The sequence below is a fragment of the Pinus tabuliformis genome, chromosome 1_1, assembly GCF_031772625.1.
Source record: "Pinus tabuliformis cultivar Carrire ecotype Pingquan chromosome 1_1, CPIR1, whole genome shotgun sequence".
NCBI classification, from domain to species: Eukaryota; Viridiplantae; Streptophyta; class Pinopsida; order Pinales; family Pinaceae; genus Pinus; species Pinus tabuliformis.
In genome coordinates this window covers 530986471-531010728 of record NC_142297.1, presented here as the reverse complement: position 1 = coordinate 531010728, position 24258 = coordinate 530986471, and the positions used below count along the sequence as shown (strand labels likewise).

Below are 24258 nucleotides of genomic sequence, written 5' to 3'. Positions count from 1 at the left end.
ATAATCCATTGTTTGACTCAATATATGATCACTACTTTCATGACAAGTACCCGAGAGATTAACACCTAGTATGAAACAATGAAATATTGTACCTCATGTATATTAGGCATCATAATCGTGAAATGTGAGTGAGTTGATCAAAAGTGGGAAGCATCACTGGCCATGTGTTTGTGGAAAACTATAGATCTCATTTGTGGAAATGTTGTTTAGAAGTGAGAAATCTCTAGTTACCCCTACATGTCAAAGGGTAACAGGGACCATGTAGAACACCCTCTCCACATCAAGATACCTAGTCACTCGGATGGTTCAATAAGACACCACATGAAATATCACACATCTACATGTTGAGAGAGTGGTCCATCAAGCAAAAAGGGCATGTAAGTAGTACCAAAATATGACCATCAATAAAAAAGAGAAGTGGAGCTCCTCAACAGAATATCTCCAATACCAAGAAGAGAAGAAACTCAATGAAAGTGTATCTCTTATGAGTCCATCAAAAGCTCCAAGGAACCACCATCAAACTCCATTAAATGAGATGGAAATCACCATGTGGAGCCTCATACAAGATGTGAGGTATAACAATTGAAATTTGGCATGATAATAGGTTGTGTGTCCAACAAATACTTGTCATCGCTAGTAGTATGTGGTGGGGTGTACATGTTTGTCTATTCTTGAAAAGAGTTTTCCCGTGTTTTTGTCTCATTGTATATCTTAGTAAGTGGAATCTCCTTGGATTCTAGATTCTGTGGTTGTTCTTATGCTTAGCTGTGCACTAAGGAAGTTCTCTATTTTCCTTCTCCACTTTAATTTGCTTGTGCTCTACCTCAATTAATCTCTCACAATCCTCCCGAGGGGCCAGATAGTTTTTTCTTAAACTTGGTTGTGGTTGCAAAGATGCTCCATTGCACTTTTAAATCCTTGGGGTCTAGCTAGTATGAGTTCTCTACAATTTCTTTGAACCTTTGGTTACCCATCTCAACCATCTCTTGGTGCCAGTTTTCCTTGCTGAGTAATTTCATGTACCTTGAGAAGTTGTCTGTTAAAGAGTAACATACATTCGTGGCCCGCTACTTCATTTACTATTTCATTCGCAAAAGGGGTAGGAAATGGATCAATTATCGTTAGTTTATTAAATCCGCGGAAATTAACGCATATTCTCAATCTATCGGGGTCGTGCTTTTTGGGTTGCACAACCATGGGACTTGCCCATTCTGAATTGTCGATAGGGTAGATGATGCCAACTGCCAACGTCCCCTCTATCTCTTTCTGTAAAATGGGCTTATATTTATGTGCGAGCTTATATGGTCTTTTCTTTTTTGGCTCTTGGAATGAGGTCAATTTTCATTTCTCCCATATTCAGTCTGTTGTCATTTGATATATCGAATTCCTTTATCTCTTAATTTTTGCATCCATCTAGTCAGGGCCTTTGACTCATCGAGTGTCCGGTCTTCGACTTTTATTTCTTTATACGCGGATGGAAATTCCAGTTGATCAGATTTCTTATTTTCCTTCTTGTCCACTTTGAACACTAATTTAATTTTACAAGGATTCTCACGGTGTTCCTTCTTCCAGCAAAAGCTTTGACCAGTATTTTAAGTTCCTTCCATCTGTAACCTATTGGCAAATTTTCGATTAGATGAGCATGACACATTATTACATATAATGGTCGACGTGATGTTGACTAGTGATTCTTATTAACACTTCGTGGGGAATTTTCCCTTCAAAAATTCTTTAATATACTCGGTCGTCTCAACTAGTTCCAACTCTTTTCGTTGAAATTCAAAGTCTTTAATAAAATTGTCCTTTAATTCTTTCTAGTGTAATTATTGACCGCAAGATTCCTCTAATTTTAATATACTCGGTCGTCTCAACTAGTTCCAACTCTTTTCGTTGAAATTCAAAGTCTTTAATAAAATTGTCCTTTAATTCTTTCTAGTGTAATTATTGACCGCAAGATTCCTCTAATTTATACCATTTATTAGGCAAAACGTCTAGCGTATTAGGAAACATGTGAGGCCAAACCCTTTCATCCCTAAATCTGATTCTTCGCCATTCTAACTCACAAGTTTGTATATGGAGAACGGGTTCTTGTCTAGGCTTAAGTGTTGGGATATTACCTTGAATCGATAACTTTCGACCTCCAAACCTTTCAATAAATGATATTGTTGTTGTTGTCCATGTTTGAAGTCGGTTCACATAAGTATCCTGCCAACAGGCTACTTGGCCAATGAAAGTTTAAACCAAACTTTGCATTCTCCCTTGCTCTCCAATAGATTTAGTCACTTGTTCCACATGATTTATAGGAGATGCCCATTCCTTGAATCTAATTAGATTGCTGGAGTCCTCATTTAGATCAGATGGTAATAGTGATGGCGTTTGTTTACTTTTCTTTTCCTAGACTATAGGTATAGCTTGTATGGAAAAACTCGGTGGGACATTCTTCCTTGGTATAGCTTCGATTGTCCAACGTTCCTTTTCTTTAGAGTCATAATTCTCAATTTACCATTCATAGAGCTCGGTGTTAGAGTTTTGTCCGATGGAAAGTGGGGAACCAGTTAATATTTCTCCCAATGCATTAGGCTCCACATTGTCTTTGTCTTTGTGCAGCACTTGAGATATTCTCCTTGTTTTTTAGTCTTCTTCCCATGCCGTCCCTTCTTGGAGGTCAAGAGGAATAATTATTTTCTTGTTATTACCTTTTAATTTAATTCTCTCTTTCTCAAGGGATATAGTAGCTTTCATTCTTTGGCCGCATGGTCTCTCGACTAATGTTGGGTAAGCTGAAATACCATCGACTATGTCAATGACCTCAAAATTGACAAATGTTGGAATTCCCGTAATCGATGTTTTTAACTTGTCGCATTGTTTCGATGGGTTCAATGAACCTTTGGACAACTAATTTTAGGTAGTTAGTCATCCTGTAAAGGGTTGGTTTTCCTAGATTAATCCATGTTTCTCTTGGAAGTATATTTACTTGCGATCCAAAGTCAACCACAACTTATTTGACCATATATCCATTTATTTCTCAGTCGACTTGGGCGTCGTGATCATCTAAGTGAATTCCTTGTAAGAGTTGTTGCAAATTCTTGTATTGATTTCTTCCTTCATTATAGTCCTTTAATAGATTTAAAAGTTCAACAAGACGACCAACTGATTGTTCTTCTTTTAATAATTCTAGAAATTCCTCGAGTAAAGTGTCCTTTGTCAATCTTTGCATATTGACTTCATTTCTGAAAAATTCTATTTCTTTTCCCGTAGTTTCATTCTAAGCCTGCATATTTGGGTAATTAGAGGTGCTTTATTCGATTGAAGAATTCATTGATTCTAAGAAGTATTTTCTTGACCCGTGCTAGAATTTGTAATGACATGGAGATTTTTTGGATTCAGAATATCCTACTTTGGGACAGTCTGTAACAAATTGACAACTCTTTTATTTAATACTTTTTCAAGAATTTTAGGGAAATCCTCTAATGAGTGATCACCCAGACCGCACATATTATAAAAAAAATTAAAAACTAAGTCGGTCTTATCTTTGAGTGGACAACTAGGTGTTGTGTGGCACTCTTACTAGCATGTAAAATAATAGAATATTCTTTGACTATGACCACGTCCTCGACCATTATATCCTCTACGTCAACCTCTGTATTCTCCTCTTCCATTTCCCCTTCCTCCTTGGATAGTTGGTTCTCTAAATTGTTTCGAAGCTTGAGTATGATAAACGACATGGTAATTGGGCTTATTTTTCATGTTCAACTGAAATTTTTGAGTCAAGTGGCTATTATCTTCACATATGGCGCACTACTTTGGCTTAGAGTTACACAAACTATATTGACACTCCTTAGTACTGTGATTCGAAGCAATTTGGCATATGTCACAATATACATTCCACTAAACTCATCGAACATCTTGGTCAAAATAGTCAACAAATTTGCATTTGTCCTTTGTATGCCCTTCACCTCTACAATTTATACACCAAAGATTGTTCTTCTGGAGAGATAATGCCAACAATGAACTCTATAATTATTCAATCTTTTCTACCAATTTTTTGTTAGTTGTTGAGTTGTTTGATTGCCTTTCATCATCTGTTTCAAAGCGTTAAGCAAGTTTAAGGGCTTCTTCGCATGTTTGCACCTCATGCATTCTCAGTGGCACTCAGATTTTCTGCAATAGGCGAACAACATACCATTGAACTAATAATGCTTCATCACTAACATATGGAATCTGGCTTAATAGATCTTTGAATCACTTATCATATTCCCTTACTATATCATGCGGTCGTTATTTAATCTCTTTAAGATTTCGAACCACAAGATGTTTAACATATTGCACTTTGAAGAAGGAGAAAAACTTGTTTAATATCATTTTTGCTCTTCGCTTGGTTTTTTGTGATATTCGTGAACCAAGTTAGCGCGCGCTTCCGAAGAGTGGATGCAAATCGGGCCATTTGTTTATCCTCATTTGTAATATGATTATCATTCACTGTCCAAAACTTCTCACAAACAAACCAATGCTTCTTTGGGTATTCATCTCCTTCATGAAAAGGAATATGATTAAGCCCCATTTTTATTAGTGGAGGTGTTTCTTTTTGGTCGGTCTTATCAACTTCGACTTCTCATTGATGCATCAAGCTTGAACTATATTCTTGGTTGTCAACTTTAACTTTTATTAAAGATGACTTGTCGGTTTGACAAACTTTATCTATATATTCATTGAATCGAGTTGTTCTGGGTCGTGACTCTTGAATGTCCAGATTTCTATCTTTGCTTTCTTCGACAAATAATAATTGCAGCAGGGGGCACGATTGTGAGATCTCTAAGTTGGAGAAGTATGTCTTCATTTGATTGATTATCACTCCATGTTTGGTTTACAACATGAATTTCAATTCCTGAATCATTATTTAAATTGCTTTGTTCGTCTTTCTTATACCAAACAATGGGTTCTTTTGAATAAATTGTTGAAATTTCTAAGTATTACCTGTTAGAAATTTTATCTGTATTCTTTGGTTTATTTCACCTACTTGTTTAATTACTAACAAGTTATTTAACCATATAAATACTAAAATAAACACAATACAGTGTCAACCATCTACAGATCAACAACTGAAAGAAATGAACAAACACACAAGGGACACCGTTATTTTTGGACAATTGTCCCCGGAAAAACCCAACTTGGGAAAACCGGTGCAACAATTCTGAGGGTTTTATTATTAATCAGCTTTTCTTGAGTACTTTGGGTGCCAAAATGGCTCACCCGATAGAGATAGAAAAATCTGGTAGTAATACCTCTCTTTGGAAGCAGATATTCTAAAAGTCTGCCCCAGGAAACGATGGGTATCATTGGATATAGAGTTTTGATGAGAATGGCCATCCTTGAGATGACTTGGGAGAGCTTATACACTACCATGGAGCCCCAATGCTTTGGTTATTTAGTGCCACGTAACCCAATTATGGATGGTTAGCACATGACCCTCGATCAATTCATGTAGTAGGGAGCATTTTAGCCCTTACCCTCCTTTTGAGGGCTTTTATTGAGGTCTTTTGGAGCATGTTGTCACATTGGTGTAGCATTTATTCCCACATTTGTAGCATTTTATGGCTATTTTATCTTGTTTAAGCTATACGAGGTTGCCTTGTAATCTCTTTGTTTTGTCACACTCATGGAAGAACTTGTAATTAGGGCTTGTAGGCTAATATTTTATTTGTAAAAGTGAGATATATACCTCTTATAGATAGAGGATACAATCACTTCCCATTGGATCATCATCAGACTTGAGATTCAACCTCTTTTAGTGAGTGCGAATTACCCTTGTCTATTTTGCTACTTGTAAAAATGCGATTTTTATGGAGCATCTTTGTATTGGAGATAAAATTTTACATTGGAGACGTCTTTTTTGTACTGAAAGAAGGCTTTCTTGTTGGAAATTGTAAGTTTGTTGCATATCTTTCTATATTTTTGAATGTGAATGAATATATGCTAGGGTTTCTAAATGTTTCATGATTAAATGCTTATGGTTTATTAGAAATCTTTTTGAAATTTTGCATGCTTAAATTATTCCTACATGAAACCTATAGAAGAACTCTTAGGTTGCATCTTCTATATTTAATTTCTCCCCTCACAAAGAAGATAGCTATTGTTTTGCAAGAGGAAAATTATTTCTCCCCCTTCAAGTATTTTGCATTCTTCTTTGAAATCCGCTCCAAAACTGCATTAGCCCAAGGAGGATTAGGCACTGGTTAGGGTTTGTGTTAATAAAAAATTATCAAAACACCAAAAGTTCCCTTTTTCTTCATCTCCTAGGCTTCTCAAGGCAAGTCGCTAGTGCTTTTTCTAGGGCAGAATTGGTATAGGTTGAGTTGGGGGTGGACATTAGTGGATGAAACTCCATTTTTGCCTTTGTTTTACTTATAAATGAAAAATCTAGCATTTATTGATTCAAAATCTCTCGAATTAGAGTTGATGTCACCGTTTCAAGCTCCTTTATGTCATTAAAACCCTAGTCCCTTGCTGAGCTTCAACTTGAAGCCTATTTAAGGGTTTCCTTGGTTGGCCTAAATTCTGCATGTTAGGATGCTCCTCTATCACTATATATTTATAAACCCTAGCCTGTAGTATTAGTCCTAAATCCTTCCTTTGACTTCTACATGTTAGGATGCTCCTCGATCACTGTATATTTATAAACCTTAGCCTGTAGTATTAGTCCTTGACTAGTTTAAGGTTAAAGTATTTGTTCCTTTATACACAAGACTTAAGCCTATTTTGTTTTGAAGTATCTTTCCCTAGGCTTTCATATCACATTGAGCTCTCTCATTATAAAACCTTCATAGGTGAATACACAGAAGCTTCCCTTCTTGCAGGAGGACGATGGCTGAGGTGACAGTGGGAATCCTTCCTCATTGTTGCCATAACATCTGGCCCTTGCCTTGTGAGTCCTGTCACAAGGTATGCTAGATTTTTCAGCAACAGGTTAAATCACGCTGCCAGCTAGTTGACACCTATATGATTCCTAGTGGTGCTAAATGATTGAAAACATCAACTGATAACAATGGTTCAAGCCTCACTGATTAAACTTACGATTCTTGGATTCAGCTGAGTTAGTGTGATGAGATGAGCCATTTACTCAAGATAAATATTAGATATTTCAAAAATTATTTCTAGATGCCAATTGGCTATTTATCCTTAAGCTATATTCATCGTTACATTCTATATACATGAGTAAACTTCTACATATTTTGTTGTTAATGGTTTGGATTTACATTGATGTACCTGAATATACGATTTCTCAGTCATAATTTGAATATTTGATGCTATATGTAGTCCACTGCTTTTTCAAACCCAGTTTTTAAGCCAGTCCTGTCTAGTTTCAGTTTGGTTCATGATTATGGAAATTCCAGTTCCCATCAGGTTCTGTTTCTGATAACTTTCCCTTGGATTGCTTCTTCTTTTTTTTTTTTTTCTTTCTCTTGTGCGCGCAAAAGAAACTACACAATTTTTTGTCGTGGTGGGATTGAAACTCATTGGACATCTTGCTTTAGGGAAACTACACAATTTTTTGTCGTAGTGGGATTGAAACTCATTGGACATCTTGCTTTAGGGATTTTGAGGTAAGAATCATTATGGGGTGGGGGCCTGAAAATCCAACATTAGGTAGTTGTAGTTAACTCCCACCTATCTGCTGGACCACGGCCCAACTGATATCTTGGATTGCATTTCCCAAATCATTTTCCTATTTGGCTCGCTGATATCTAGTATACTGGCATATAAAGATTGGAATCTAGCAATTTATTTGCTTTGTCTGTTAGCATTAGCCATTTTATTTGCAGTCTTCGAACATGCAAAAATTCAGTGCCCATCCCTCATTTTGTAACTTAATATCGTAATGACTCTCTAGCTTCCAATTGGATTGGTTATCGGCCTTTCACGTTAAACTGATTACCAGTTATGAATCCCCTTATCGGACTTTCACGTTAAACTGATTACCAGTTCTGAATCCCCTTCTATAGTGGATTTATATCCCAATTTCATTCAACCTTTTATGCCATATATTAAAGCATAAAATTTAAGCTTCAATGTTCATATTTTAGCCAAGAGTCTGCATATAGTTTGAAACAATTTCTTCATTATGATTTGGAATAACTCGTCCAATATCCACAGGGCCTGGATTACCTGTTGCTGTTTCATCAAAATTCGATCCAGTTTTCTCTTTTTCTAGGATTTACAGTATCTGTTCTTTGCCCTTCCTGAGAAACTGTCAGTTGTCCTTTATCAGAAAATGATGCACATTTTACCCGTTATATGATAGTCAAATAACTGACTTCAATATGGGTATAAAAAAATATGTCCTCTGTGTTGGAATACATTCCAGTTGCACCAAGCTAACTCTGTTTATAAAAATCCTGTTATTTTGGGTCAGAGCATAATGCCAATGTTTTTTATTTATTACCTTAACAAAATCTTCCTGTGAACAATGATTAATTGTTTGAGTTAAAAATAATTAGTATTATTTTTGTATTAATAGAGAAAATGGTTACATTGTTGTAACTTTCTCCCTAGTTTAGGATTAGTTCCTATAGTTATGGGGTTTGGGTGCAACTTCCTATTTTCTAGTATTCTATTTAATAATGTAATCTTTGATTGATTGGATATAGAGTGGACGAGAGTGATCTCTCAAGTTTGATGAGTGTAGTCTCCAGGTGCAGGCCACACCTGAGAGCTACATCTCTTTCTTTTCAATTATGTTCACATTTTATCTTGGTATCAGAGCTCAGATTGAGTGAGCCTGATCTTTTGTCACCTGTGAGGCTGAAGTGCCTGTAGTAGCTAGCTTGCCTGTGTGGCTTGAAGTGCCTTTGTGGCTGTGTGTACACGAGAGCTCTGTGCTCGATTGAGCAGGTGGACTGCAGAACACCTGGCTCGGACTCGAAAATTTTGGCGCGGATTTTGCACGGATTGGCGCGGATTTTGCGCTGACAGTCGCGCCAGAAGAGGAATTAGCGCGGATTTTGAGGAATAAACTACGCCAGAGCGCCAAAAAGCCCGATTAGCGCGGGATTTTACCGGGAAAGTCGCGCCAATTAAAATACTCTAAGCGATTTTGAATTAGCGCGGATTTTTCGCTCGGGGTAGCGCCAAGGGGATCTGTGAATAGCGTGAACTTCGTTTGGCGGTCTGCAAACGGTGCAGATCGGCGGAGTTGTAGATCCGTCCGGGAGAGACAGATCGGGAAAGCGCCAGAGGAGATCTGCGGGAAACCTCGACTTCGTTTGGCGATCTGCAGGGAGAGCAGGATCGGCGAAGTGGCAGATCAATCCGGGAGAGGTGGATCGGATCAATAGTGATCAGATCATTGTTTCGGCTGTGTTGGAAACGCCGAATTTGCTCATTGGAGCGGGAGTGCCAGACACTGCAGATCGGTGGCAGAGGTGACAGATCGATCTGACAGGTATTGTTCTTGTTGTTAAGTAGATTCACAATGAGTAATACGATGGAATCTTACCTTAACGAATCTGGTAAACTCAACAGGTCTAACTTCACGAATTGGAAGTTTAAGATCCAGACCCTGCTCGAAGGTGCGAATGCTTGGACTATAGTGACAGGCGATGAGCAGAAGCCGACTGCAACCACACAGAAGGAAGACTGGGAAAAACGAGAAAACAAGGCCAAAGTCCTGTTGAAGATGTCTGTGAAAGACAATGTCATTGCACACATCAGAGACTGTAAAACGTCCGCAGAGATTTGGACGAAAATCAAGAATCTGTATGAAACCCAGAATACAAACAGAGTTTTGGCTCTGAAAAGCAAGCTATTTTCAATGAGGATGGACGAAAGGGAGTCTGCTACTGCATTTGTCGCGCGAATTAAGGATGTTAAAGACGGATTGGTGGCCATTGGAGTGGCGGTGGCTGATGAAGATCTTGTTGCAATCACAATGAATGGGATGCGTGATGATTTCCAAACCTTCATCACTGGAGTCTCGGCAAGGGAGAAAACACCCACGTTTGATGATCTCACTGCGATCTTGCAGCAAGAGGAAGAGCGACGACAGAACCTGAATCTGAACCCCCAAAGTGACGATCTCGCGCTAGTGGCAAAACGACGACTATCTAAAGGGAAGCAGTCACAGCAGCAATCAGTGCAGAAAGGAGGAATAACACACAAACATCACTGTCATAAAGGTATGCTTGCAAATCACTCTGAAAAGAAATGCTTTTATTGTGGAAAGAAGGGTCATATACAGAGAGATTGTTATTATAAGAAGCAGGCTGATGAGGCAAGGAGGAGACAGGTAAATCCAAAACACAGAGGATATTTTGTTGAAGAAGAAGACTTCAGTCATGAATTTCGACTGTTCACAGTCGACTGTGCCCTTTCAGCATCGAATGAAGATGACATCTGGTATGTCGATTCCGGAGCATCCTCTCACATGACAGGTAATAAGGAATTTTTTGATAGCCTTGAAGAAATTATAAATGGATCAAAAATATATCTAGGGGATGATAATGGATATCAGATTAAAGGTCATGGGGTGATTTCAGTTAAGTTACCAAATGGAAAAATTAGTCACCTTTCAAATGTTTTATATGTACCTGGAATAAAGAAAAACATGATATCTGTATCCATGATGGCTGATCAAGATATGCATGTCGAATTCTTCAAGACTCACTGTGTGATAAAGGAATGCAGGAATGAAATTGTTGCAACAGGCATGCGAGTTGGAAGCCTATACAGATTGGATGCAAAAAGTATATCAAAGCAAGCCATGGTTGCAGGAGAGTCGACAACTGAACAACTCTGGCATCAGAGGTTTGGTCATCTGAATCTGCAGGATCTCATGTTGTTACAAAAGAAAGGTATGGTCGAAGGTCTCCCCATCTTTCGTAACATTCAGTTAAACTGTGATGGTTGTGCCTTAGGAAAGATGCACAAAGAACAGTTCCCTGTGCATGATAGGAGGAGGCAAACAGAAATCTTAGAGCTAGTGCACACTGATGTATGTGGTCCCATGCAAACAAGGTCGCTAGGGGGAGCATACTATTTTTTGTTGTTTACTGATGACTGCACTAGGTATTCATGGATTTATTTCTTAAACAAGAAAAGTCAGACTTTCCAATGTTTTATAGATTTCAAAACCCTGGTGGAAAAACAGTTTGGAAAAAGTATTAAAATTCTCCGATCTGATCAAGGAGGAGAATACAAATTAAAATAATTCATGAAATACTGCAAATCTCACGGGATTGTTCAGCAGTATACAGTGCCGCACACACCACAGCAAAACGGAGTTGCAGAGCGTAAAAACAGAACCTTGGTAGAGTGCGCAAGGAGCATGCTGCAAGGTAAGGGTCTATCTAATACTTTTTGGGCAGAAGCGATAAATACTGTTGTATATTTAAAAAATAGAAGTCCTACTAGGTTTCTTGGCTTCAAAACCCCTTTTGAAGCCTTATATGGATTTAAACCAGCAGTAAACCACTTAAGAGTCTTTGGGTCAAAGGCATTTGCACATGTACCCAAAGCTGATAGAAAGAAACTAGACCCTAAGGCAGTCAAATGCATCTTTGTTGGTTATGGCACAGAGTTTAAAGCATACAAACTGTTCAATCCTGAGTCTCGTAAGACATTTGCAAGTAGAGATGTAGTCTTTCATGAACAGGTACAGGAAAGGAAAGCTGATGTTGGAGATGATTGGCACATTCCATTGCTGTTGGAGGAAAGCAGTGAGGATGAAAGGGAGCAGGAACAGGAGCAGAAAGAAGAGAATGAAGAAGAACAGCATGAAGGTGAAAAAGCAGGCCCAGTTATTGCAGAGGAAAACAAATTTGAGGTAAGTCCCCTACCAAGGAGGTCAGGTAGGAAGACTCAATTACCATTGAAGTTGAGAAACTAGGCTTTGATGTCAAAAGTTTTGAACATTATAGAGCCCTCTAATTATAAAGAAGCTAGTCAATTTAAGGAATGGAGAGCTGCAATGAATGAGGAAATGGAATCAATTCTTAGAAATGATACTTGGGATTTAGTTGAGCTGCCTAAAAACAAAACACCCATAGGATGCAAGTGGCTGTTTAAACCCAAAATTAATGCAGATGGAAGTATAGATAAGTTAAAAGCTAGGTTGGTTGCAAAAGGATACCCACAGCAGGAAGGTATAGATTTTGATGATACTTTTGCACCTGTAGCAAAGCTAAATACAATCAGAATGCTTATTTCTTTAGCTATTAAATGTAATTGGGAATTACACTAGCTTGATGTTAAATATGCATTTTTAAATGGTGATTTAAAAGAGGAAATTTACTTAGTACAGCCAGAAGGATATGTAAAGCAGGGGCAGGAACATCTTGTTTGCAGATTGAAAAAGGCTTTATATGGTTTAAAGCAAGCACCCAGGTCTTGGTACGAAAAGGTTGATTCTTTCTTTGTAGAGTATGGTTTCCATAGAAGCTTAAATGACCCAAATTTGTATACCAAGTACAATAATCAGGGGCAGATTATTTTGATTTCTTTGTATGTGGATGACATGATTATAACAGGAAATGCAGATGATTTAATCAAAGGAATCAAAAGGCTTATGGCACAAGTTTTTGAAATGAAGGATCTCGGAAGCCTTCACTATTGTCTGGGATTAGAAGTATTCAGAGATACTGGGCAAACTTTTCTTACCCAAGGGAAGTATGCTAGAAATCTGTTGGAAAAGTTTGGTATGGATCAGTGTAGAACAACAGCGACACCTTTGCAGCAGAATCTGAAATTGAGCAGTGATGATGGCACTAAGGAGGTTGATGCCACAATGTACAGACAACTGGTTGGCAGCCTGATATATCTTACAACAACCAGACCCGACTTGGCATACTCTGTTAGTGTGTTGAGCCAATTTATGTCAAAACCGCTTGAAAGTCACTGGATAGCAGCAAAGAGCGTGTTAAGGTATCTTTGTGGTACTGTTAATTATGGTATTTTATACACTGATGTTACTCTAGCAGGTTTTTCAAACTCAGACTGGGCAGGTAACCTGGATGATCGGAGGTCCATCACAGGTTATGCATTCAACATAGGTTCCGGGGTCATAGCTTGGAGCAGCAAGAAACAGAGTACTGTAGCTCTGTCGTCATGTGAAGCTGAGTATCAAGCATTGTGTGCAGGAACGTGTGAAGCGATCTGGTTGAGAAGGCTTCTTAAAGATGCAGGAAAAGAACAGAAAAATCCCACTTCCATCAAAAGCGACAACCAGAGCACCATTAAATTAGCATACAATCCAGTGTTTCACAAAAACACCAAACATATAGACACTCAGTTCCATTTTGTTAGAGAGAAAATACAGTCTAAAGAAATTGCTGTTGTATATTGTAAAACTTGTGACAATGTGGCTGATATTTTCACAAAGCCTCTTGCACGAGTGAAATTTGAATTGTTTAGAAAGATGCTAGGAATCCAGGAGAACCCTTTCTCCATTAAGGGGGGGAGTTAAAAATAATTAGTATTATTTTTGTATTAATGGAGAAAATGGTTACATTGTTGTAACTTTCTCCCTAGTTTAGGATTAGTTCCTATAGTTATGGGGTTTGGGTGCAACTTCCTATTTCCTAGTATTCTATTTAATAATGTAATCTTTGATTGATTGGATATAGAGTGGACGAGAGTGATCTCTCAAGTTTGATGAGTGTAGTCTCCAGGTGCAGGCCACACCTGAGAGCTACATCTCTTTCTTATCAATTCTGTTCACATTTTATCTATTTGCTATGTTAATCTAGTGATGTAATGCTTCCTCTATACACCTGCTTCCCTTCGCGTTGAAATAATAAATACCAGGATGAACCTTGTGTAAAATAAAGGTATCGAAAAATATTTTTACTGCTAAAATCTAATGATGTAGATTGTTGGGCTTAAGATTAACATGACCTGCTATACATGTTTTAACACTTTTCCAAAGTCTTTTTATGATATGGTCGGTGCTGACCCTCTTTCTCTCTTTATGGAAATTTTGTTGTTTGGGGTCATAGCATAATGCCAATATTTCCTATTTATTACCTTAAAAACATCTTCCTAAGCACAATGACTAATTGTTTGCTATGTTAATCTAGTGACGTAATGCTTCCTATATACGCCTGTTTCCCTTCAAGATTTGAAAAAAAAATACCAGGTTGAACCTTGAGTAAAATAGAAGGTATTGAAGAATAGTTTTACTGCGAAAATCTAATGGTGTAGGTTGTTGGGCTTAAGATTACCATGGCCTGCTATCCATGTTTTAATACTTTTCCAAAGTCTTTTGATGATATGGTCGGTGATAATGCTCTTTCTTCACTGCATTAATTACCTTCTGCTGTTGTTGGTGAGCTCTAGATGCTTTAATTTTGCAAGATAGTTGCCATGATATTACATGAACTTTCTAAATTATGTTTCATAGAGTGGGCTTGAGCTACTTCAATTTTGCAGAATAGTTGACATGATGTTCCACAAGAATTCTAACGTTTGTTGCATAGATTCAATCCTAGTGCTTGACGTACTTTCGTTTTGAAAAATTTTATATACAAAACTGAATTTTTTATACAAAGCTCCTTGATGGCTCTTTCAGGTTAAATATATCCCAGAGAGGTTTGAGTCCGTAAAGGAGTACCTTGGCTCTTTTATTACACCTCTCATAGAAGAAACGAGGGCTGAACTCCACAATACTCTTAAATCTATCTCTGAAGCTCCAAATGCAGCTGTAAACTTTACAGAAAAAATACGGCCATCAAAAGGTGCAGTGGTGGAATACAAAATGCTGATTGACAGAGAATATGATATGGGAGAGAGGGAGGGAAAACAAAGCTTAATTCTCAAACCAAAGGATATTCTTATACTCTCGTCAAGAGTACCTCAGTGTGTGGAAGACCTTCGGGACTACATGCTAGCTGTCGTAAGTAGAACTGAGTTTCAATGTGAAGATACAGATCCTAAGAATCAGGATAGCAGTATGTTGGAGGTGAGAGCATATGTTCCAGATATGCATCCATTTTGCTCCCAAAATAGCAACACAGAGGATAAAATTTTTGGTATTTATGTTGGTCACCTGTCTGCAAATTTGCGAATCTGGAGAGCTTTGCTTACTGACTTGGACGATCAAACAAATTGGACTATTATGCTTGACAAGGCAGTACACTGCAATAGAGAAGTATGTACTTTAAATGTTTGAGGCCTTTATAGGACTTTCAATATTTCTTTTTTGTCAATTGGTTTTGACTCTTGAGTGAACTGTAATGTAGTGGACAAACCAGTGAATGAGGTCTAACCTGACTAGGTTTTGCAGGACTCTAATGAAGCCTTAGTTGAAGAAAATGAAAATGACATAGAAAGATTCAGAAGCAAGCATTTTGAGTCCCACAAGTTGAATTTTTCTCAGATATCTGCTTTAGTTAGTGCAGTGAATGCTGTTAAAAACAAAGAGCATCCATGTATAAAGCTGATCCAAGGGCCCCCTGGAGCAGGGAAGACCTCGATGCTGGTTTCACTACTTTCCGTTTTACTCCATCGGAGGTACAGAGTACTTGTGTGTGCACATACAAATGCTGCAATATCAGAAATTGCAATGAGGTTCCTGAACGTAGTTAGAAGTCCTTCAGACCAGTGCCCTAATACAGATAATTTTTCTTGTATTGTGACTTCAAGTGACCTTGTACTAGTTGGAAATGAGGAGCGGTTGAATGTTGAAGGTCATCTAGGGAATATATTTCTTGAATGTCGAATGAATCGTCTGAAAAATTGTTGTCAGCCACTGAAAGGATGGAGGAAGATTGTGACATATCTTCTTGATTTTCTTGAATCGGCAATCTCACAATATGAAGCACAGCAGAAGGATGCAATTAATTTTCTACAGTTCATCAGAGAGAGCTTGGAAAAATTAGCCTCAGACTTTTTTAACAGTGCAAAAATTTTATTAAATGATTATCCAGGATCAATCTCAGAGAAACAGAACCTGGATTGCCTATTTAAAGTAGTTGAGCATTTTGTAAATCTAATTCAGGAAAATGCAATCGAGGAAAAAAGCCTTCGAGAATGTTTTTCTGGTAATGGAGAATTCTGTAAAGAAGCATCAAGGTGCACAGCGAATTTTAGAGAGAGTGTGATTAACAATAAGAATCTCTTTAAAGAATCCCTCTGCTCGAGTAGAAGTGAATGTATGCATTTCCTAAAAAGAGAGTTATGTTGTGAAAGAACACTCCCCAACCAAGATATTTTGAAACTTTGTTTGTCGCGTGCTAAGGTGGTATTTTCAACCGTATCATCTTCTGGGAAAAAGTACATGAACTTGGCAGCACCATTTGACTGTTTGATTATTGACGAGGCCGCCCACCTCAAAGAGGCTGAATCTACAATTGCACTACAAATTGCAGGTATAACACATGCATTTATGATTGGAGATCCGAAACAGCTGCCTGCAACAGTAATCAGTAAGGTTTGTTTTCAATGGATTTTCTGAAGGACTTTTCTTTATTTAACTTTGCCACTAGTTCTTGTAAAGTTTCTAAGTCTATGTTTCGGTTGGTTCATCAGCTTGCAGAAAAAATGAACTATGGAAGAAGCCTCTTTGAAAGATTGGAGAAACTTGGACACTCGGTCCATATTTTAGATATACAATATCGCATGCATCCATGGATAAGTCTTTTCCCAAATAGAGAGTTTTATGGTAACAGTATCAAGAATGGTCCCAACGTTGAAGTGGAGCCATATGGCTATACCTATCTCACGTCTGAAATGTATGGAGCATATAAATTTATTAATGTTGCAGACGGAAGAGAAGAGGAAGATGAATTTGGGATGACTAAAAGGAACATCATAGAGGCTGTTGTTGTCAAGTACATACTCTCTAAATTGTACAAAGGTGATTTCTTTTTTCTGTTTGACTTATATATGAAGATGCAACTTTTATTTATTTTTCGAAGTCCTAATTAGATAATGTCCAAATTTGTAAATTATTGTTGAGATATGTTTTTTCCAATTTCAAGTTACATATCTGTACTGAAACCCCCCCCGGAATGGACATGTTTTGAAGAGTATGCCGTGATTTATGTACTAATATGTTTATTAGTTACTTAATTTGGTCCTTGATAAGTAATAGTTTCTCTGCATGTTGGCCAAGGGAAAGTGAAAAAAGAAGAAATGACATTCTCAAACTGCGCATTCTCATTGTTAAATTAAAGGAGAAAAAGCAAAGAAATGCAAAATGCTGTATGAGTTGACTTTCATGTTCTTCCTCTTTTTTTAATTGAATGAATGCTTCATATGAATCCTGCAAAACTCTGCCAACTTATGATTGAGGGCTTAATACTACCGGGGTGTGAACTCGTGTTACTAACACGGTGACACTACATTTCCACCACTAGCCCACAATTCAGTGGACTAAAACACAGTCATGAAGTGAAGTAGCAAGTCTGTTTGTGGTCCAACTAGTCAATGACTAGGAATCTTCATATAATTTATTGCAAATTTTTGAGAGGGAGTCTTTGAATATGGCATCATTTTCTTTCCTTTTCTGTTATTTTTTATTAATTTTTTCATTGTTTTTTTCTTTTTCTTTTAGATAAATATTCAATTCTAGGACTTTAGAGGTGGGCTTTTTATTGAAGAAGTACATATTTCTTTTTTTTATTTTTCCTTTCTCTTTACCTGTCAGCTTATTATTTTGGCTTGATTTGACTGGTATGCAGGATTTTTCCCTTTCTTCATTCAGACTTTTTATGATGACATTTGACAAACTATTCATAAGTTGGGGAACTGAAATGTATATAGATGAGATGGAAATGTAAGGGGAACTGCGGAAATTGTTAATTATGGAGGTGATGTGATTATGCCACATACTTTGATCCCTTGTAATACCTGGTGGCCCAAGACAAGACACATCAATCTGAGAACAATTATGTTCCCCTCCCCCTCCATGGTGAGACAAGATAAAAAGGTAAGACTTTTACCTAGTTATAGGGAATGAAGGTTTGTATCTATGTCAAAGCACACTTCACAAACAGGTCAGAATCATCAACACCATTCTAAGCTAGGAACAATAAATGGATTCATAATAACTAGAAGGAATCATAATGGAGCAATGTCTGCTAGCTATGAAATGAAGTATTTGGGGAGCAAGCATCCTCAGATAATTGATATACCAATGCAGAATTAATATCAAGCACAAGTGTATGATAGAGTATAAGAGAGAAGTGAGACTGGATCTGAGGAATTGGGACAAAAACCTTGTGTGTCTCCAAGGTAGGAAGGAATCATAATGGAGTAATCTTTGCTATCTATGAAATGAAGTATTTGGGGAGTAGGGATCCTCAGATAATTGATATATCAATGTAGAATTAATATCAAGTACAGGTGTATGATGGAGTATAAGAGAGAAGCGAGACTGGATTTGAGGAATTGGGACAAAAACCTTGTGTGCCTCCAAGGTAGTTAGCTTGATGGGGCAACAATCCCAAAATTCCTTCAATTCAAAATTAGAGACATTAAGCTTGAATAGTGAACAAGGGGGCGAATTGACAGATTGTCACAAGGAAATTATAGTCTGTTGATTTGGGGTAGCATTGAATGTGCTTTAGCAATGAAAATTGGTGGAGAGGCTAAAACACATGAGGTCTCCAAGACCCAAAAATGGTTTGTGTAGAATCTAACCAATTTGGGAGATATTAAAATAATTAATATTTTTAATGGAGTCCTTAAGTCTAAACTTAGGGAAAATTAAATATTAACGTGAATTAATATAAAACTGAGTTAGAATGGTCCAAAAGTCATGGATCAAGCCAGATCTAATCTTAGCCGTTGATTAGGGACTTAATTTCGGTCGTTGAATTCTCAATGAGAAAAGTATAAGAGGAGGCTTGAGGGTCACTTGGAGAACACACCGAGTTGATCAAGATTTCGATTTTCTGGGGCAGGGTTTGCTAAGGAAGTCGAAAGAGTGATCAGAGTTGCAGCTGAGGGGCAGTGAATACAGAAGCAGAGAGGCAGAGATAGTACCAGGAGGATCAATGTAGAAGACGGGAGAGGGATGCAGAGCCAGCCAGAGGTTCACGCAGAGCCAGCCAGGAGTTGCGCAGTGCTTGAGAGAGCCAATGTGGGTGACGCAGAGGCTTTAAGGGCTGACGCAGGGTGAGCTAGGGTGATGCTGGGCCAGAAAGGGCTGATGCAGTCCCTAGAGGCTGATGCTAGGGTTTTCGTGGGGCAGATTGGAGCTGGGAGCTGTCGGAGTGTTTATCTGGGGTTTCAACTGAAACATCTGTCTTCGACTCAGTGGTACTACTGCTGAGATTATTCTCTGTTGGGTGAGCTGGTTTTGGCACCCAGATTGTATTTTGAAACTTCTTAATAATTAAAACCCTCAGATCGCTGCATCGGTTTTCCTGCATTGGGTTTTTCCGAGGACATTGGTCCAGAAACAATGGTGTCACTTGTGTGTTTGTTTTGTTTCCTTCAGTTGATGATCTGTAATGTGTTGAGCATGTACTTGTATTTATTTTCAGTATTTACATGGTAAATAACTTGTTAATTAATCAGAACAAGTAGGCAGAAATAAATCAGAAAAGTACATGAAGGGTTTCTAACAGTTAGACTTAGAAATTCCAACATAGTCTAGATCAACAAATGATCTGAATCAGTTACATTTGAAAGCACATTAACAGGACAAAACCAACCAGAGAAAGTTAAACCCTCTCATTGCCCATAGAATTGATCTAGTCTTGCACCCTATCCTTTCCTTGTCAATAGTTAGACCAAGTATACCAACTGACATAGTCCAACCCTTTATGTTTCTAGGGTAAAATTTCTAAAGAGTATGTTTACAATGATGCCAAGCATACTTCTTTGAATCATTGATCACCAACCCTGCACCCCCACATCTATCCCCTTTCTAGTCAACCATATTTTTATCCCCTCTAATAATCTCTTCTATAACTAGAAGAGATGAAACCATCCCATCTGAAAGCTTGCATCGCTTTGAGCTAAGATTAGGAGCATAAATTGCACAAAAATGACCATCTAGTCCTAAATTAAAAGGGTGACCCATAGACATCATATATCCAGGTACAAACCAAACACAACTACAAAACTCTAAAAAGAGGAAGCGACAACATTCAACACACCTTCACTCCCTTGATAATGCTTTGATGTCCAAAAAAGACTATTCCAACAATAGTTCATTTTGTTACGAAACACAAAACCAGTAGTCTTAACTACTTAAAGAAAGGCCACATTTGGTTGAAACATAACAGTGAACTACACAAAAATCTTACAAATGGGAAGTGTCATCCCACTAACATTCCTAAACAGTAAGGGGATATTCATTTCAAGTGAGATGAAGGCATAAACTATTGAATCATTTTTTTGTCTCAAATTCATGCAAACTATACAAAAGGGCCATCACATAGCTGGGGGCTAAAATCCCCAACAAGTCAATTCACCCTACCATGAGAGAAGAACACCTTCTCATTGTTCATTTTAACCTATTATGTCCTCTCAATATCCATTCCAAGTGGTGTAAAATAAGTGAACCCATCCATGATCACTAAGCTAGGATTCTATGGTACCTAAGGCAAACCTGCCACCAAGTTAGATGTGTTATCTTGTAGCTTTTCTAAAGGGCCTCTTGGGATATAAGTAGTGCCACTGCAATAGGAATTGTTGCCTCGAAACCTAGCAGGTCTTGTGAGGGGAGCTCACAAGACGAGAACTAGACCCAAACACAACAATATGAGGGGTGGCCTATTACCCAACAAAAGTGGGTACCCCAAAGACAGATTTTCTCCTATTCATATTCTCCCAGTCAATAGCTAGTAGCCCTTAAAAACCACCTTTTAGTCGATGTGATGTGCCACTTTAACTCTACCACCCAGTGTTATAAGGATCGAACCGGAGCGACTGGTTCAGACCGGTCAGACTGTTTTGAGGCAAAAACCGGTTCGAACTGGTGACTTGAACCATTTTTGTCCGGTTCAATACGGTAAAGGCACGTAGAATGCATCAAGTGGGGCCTGTTTTGTTTTCTTCTTTTAATGTTTGTCTTAGTTGGGCACTAGACCATAATAGGTGTCTAATATTCATGCATATGGTCCTACTATTGCTATGCATTTCATGGTAATGTTAAATTCTTAAAGTAAAACTGACATTCTCATTTATCTTTTCATTTCCATCCTTTTGACCTCAAGACAAAATGACTCAAGATATTTGAGAGTGGCTTTGACCTCATTGGATTTCATATGGAGAAAGTAGAATTTTAGATCTCACTCAAAATCCAACGTACTTAACAGTTTTACAGGATTTTAGGATTTGGGGGATTACAATGCTACATTGGATTATCTCATGTACGAGAGTATGGGACTCGTACTTAATCAAGAGCACCAAGCCCTCTATTTTCCTTGATCTTAGTGGCATTTGTTGTTTAACTCCTTTATCATGAGCCTACTAAAATCATCACTCAAAAAAAATCTTGTCTTGACATGTTATGATTTTTCTATCTTATTTTAATCCTTACAGGGTGATATTGATGACAAAGATCCCAATATAGGCAATGATTTTGATGATATGTAGGTATTTTTTGTAGCATGATTTTTTTTGGATGCTAGAGGCCATGTGGAGCTTGTTTGCTGATGTATTTTTGGTTTAGAGATGGATTGCACTCGGTGCTATTTTGGTTATGTGCACCCTTACATGTGTTGATTTCTTGTAGCATCAGATGTGTTCTCTTAGCCTCAAAATTTGCAGGGAGGCTAGGACACATGTATTCTACAATACCTAGAAATCGTTTTGGGAAATTCCACCCGGAGACAGTTTTATTAAAATAATTAATTATTTTCTAATGGGTGGGTATTAATCTAACTATGGGTGAAACTTCTAGAAGAAGACGAAGATTGAGTCCAAATGATCTTGAGCCATTGATTAGAATCTAACTTGGGTTGTTGATTACTCAACTGGAGGATTATAAGGAGGACATCGATGGGCATTTGGTAAATACATCGAGAGGGAGATCAGAGATCGAATTTTTGAAGAGAGCAGCGCAGCAGTTGCTAAAGAGAGATTCAAGGTGATTTCTTGTAGTGAGAGGTAGAGTTCCGATTAGAGAATTTCCTGATCCGGGAATACATTATAGAGGAGGCAGAGAGAGATCCAGAAGAGGCAACACAGAGGCTACACTGGGCAGTGTAAGCTTCCGCAAAAGCAGCGCAAGCTTCCACAGAAGCAACACAGAGTCTGAGATGAGATCTGTGTTTTGCTGGAGAGGTCAAGTTCTGGAGTTGGAAGCCAGGGTGTGAGACTGGGAGTATAGAAATCGAAGTCTCAAAGGCAAATCGATCAACAGAAGGAGTGATGCAATCCTTGGAAGCTGTGACGCAGGTCCTATGCAGTGACTGCATAGCGGCTGCCCAAAGGCATCAAGGGAATAACCATTCTGTGGGTGGATCAATTAGGATCACCAGTGATAGTGTGAGGTATATCTCACTCAGTTCTCTGTTAGTCAAATTTTCTGTATTGGATAGCCAACAAGGCATCCAAAGATTGTATTCAAAAAACTATTATTTAATAATACAAACCCTTGGTTGCTGCACCGGTTTTCCCACACTGGGTTTTTCCGGGGACATTTGTCCAAAAATAACTATGTAGATGTGTGTGATGTTTATTTCTCTCCTGTGTTGTATTTAGTTTCCGCAGTTTTTATTTGTGTCGGCTGCAGTGTATTTAATTCGATATTTGTTGTAGTACACATCAAGTAAATTGGTTGAACGAATTAACAATTAGAAGAATTAACATCAATTGCTGCAGTAGGAATCGGGCAACCGATTTTTCACATGGTATCAGAGCACAAATCGTGAGCAGAAGAGCTCAGAAGCAGGAAGGAAGAGGAGTTTGAAATTATTGCAGAGGTAGCAATTCGAAACCCCTGAGGTAACGTAGTTCGTGGGCCAAGGAGGATGAAGTTTTGAGGAGAATTCGATTTCCTTGAGTGAGTCGACAAAAAAATTCAATCTCTAGTTCGAAACTTTCCAGAGCCAGAAGAGAGTAGCGCATTTTTTCTTGCAGAGTAGATCTTTAGCTCGGACGCAGATATTTTGCAGCAGTTGTTGGCAAAATAATGTTAGTGGGAGAGAAGGAGACACACTTGAGGAAATTTCTTCCTCAGAGAATTCCTAGCCAGGGAATTTGATTTCTTTATTACTGAGCAGTAGCGGAGAGAAGTTGATCTACTAACTTCAGTAGGGAGTACATAGGCCAACCCAGTGCTGCGCAGAGGAGATAGGAGGTAGTTCAACATTCTTGTTGGCAAAGATGGCAGTTGGTGGGTTACGAGATCAGGATCGATTGGATGGTGCATCCAACTATATGATTTGGAAGGCAAGGATCTCATGCCTTCTGGATGAACACGATCTCAAGGCATACGTCGACAGTGTGGTAGCTATATCCTTGGATTTGGATCCGCTCAAGAAGTACAAGGCTGAGATGTAAAAGGCCAAGTGATTGATCCTCGACGGAGTGAGAGATCACGTCGTGTGTCATATTGCTGGCAAGGATACTGCCCGACAGATGTGGGAAGAATTTGCTACGCTATACAAAGGATCTTTCGAGCAACGGAAGATGTACTTGGAGCAAAAGGTGAGATCCACACAGATGCAGAAGGGGGAACACATTGATTTGTTCCTAACGAAGCTTCAGGAAATTCAAGAGTCGTTGGTAGCTGTAGGGTCAACACCTCAGGCTACTGAGATGGTGAGGCTAACCTTGAATTCAGTCTCAGAAGAAGGGCAAGTATTTGTCAAGAGTATCCTGGGTAGAGAGAGATTGCCGGATTGGGAAGGAATGTGGGCCACTCTTTAGTAGGAAGAGATGAGGAGAAACTTTGTCAAGTACAAACATGGCAGCAATGGGATGAAGCCTAAGGAGGAGGAAGAAAATGCAACCCTTTCATCCAAGGGGTAGGTAGAGTAGTGGAGGCGAAAGAAAGACATCTCAAAGATCAAGTGCTTCTGGTGTGGTGAATTTAGTCACTACGCTACACAATGTCCTCTCAAGAAGAAGGACAAGGAAGATAAGCATGATTTGAAGGCTACATCCGCGAAGATTGAGGAGGAGGAGTTTTCCATGGTTGCCCAGATACCTCCAGGGAGGAGGTGGGGGTGATCTAGAACTGTAGTTCTAAATGACTGCAAATGGGCAGGATCCTTAAGGAGTCCACCTCTTAGATGAATACCTTGCTACGGGAGTGCAGATCAGTATTAGCAGGATGGACCACTGTTAGTTGGTGCAGAGGAG

The 24258-nt window shown here is 38.5% G+C and overlaps 1 protein-coding gene across 1 annotated transcript in view; it reads left to right on the top strand.

The window, feature by feature from the left end:
• Positions 1 to 24258, top strand: part of LOC149214120 (uncharacterized) — an 86081-nt gene that overhangs the window by 22707 nt on the left and 39116 nt on the right. The window contains exons 2-4 of the mRNA XM_089392191.1: positions 14561 to 15139; positions 15266 to 16420; positions 16519 to 16846. Coding sequence (XP_089248317.1) covers positions 14561 to 15139; positions 15266 to 16420; positions 16519 to 16846 — 2062 coding nt within the window. The remainder of the gene's footprint in view (positions 1 to 14560; positions 15140 to 15265; positions 16421 to 16518; positions 16847 to 24258) is intronic.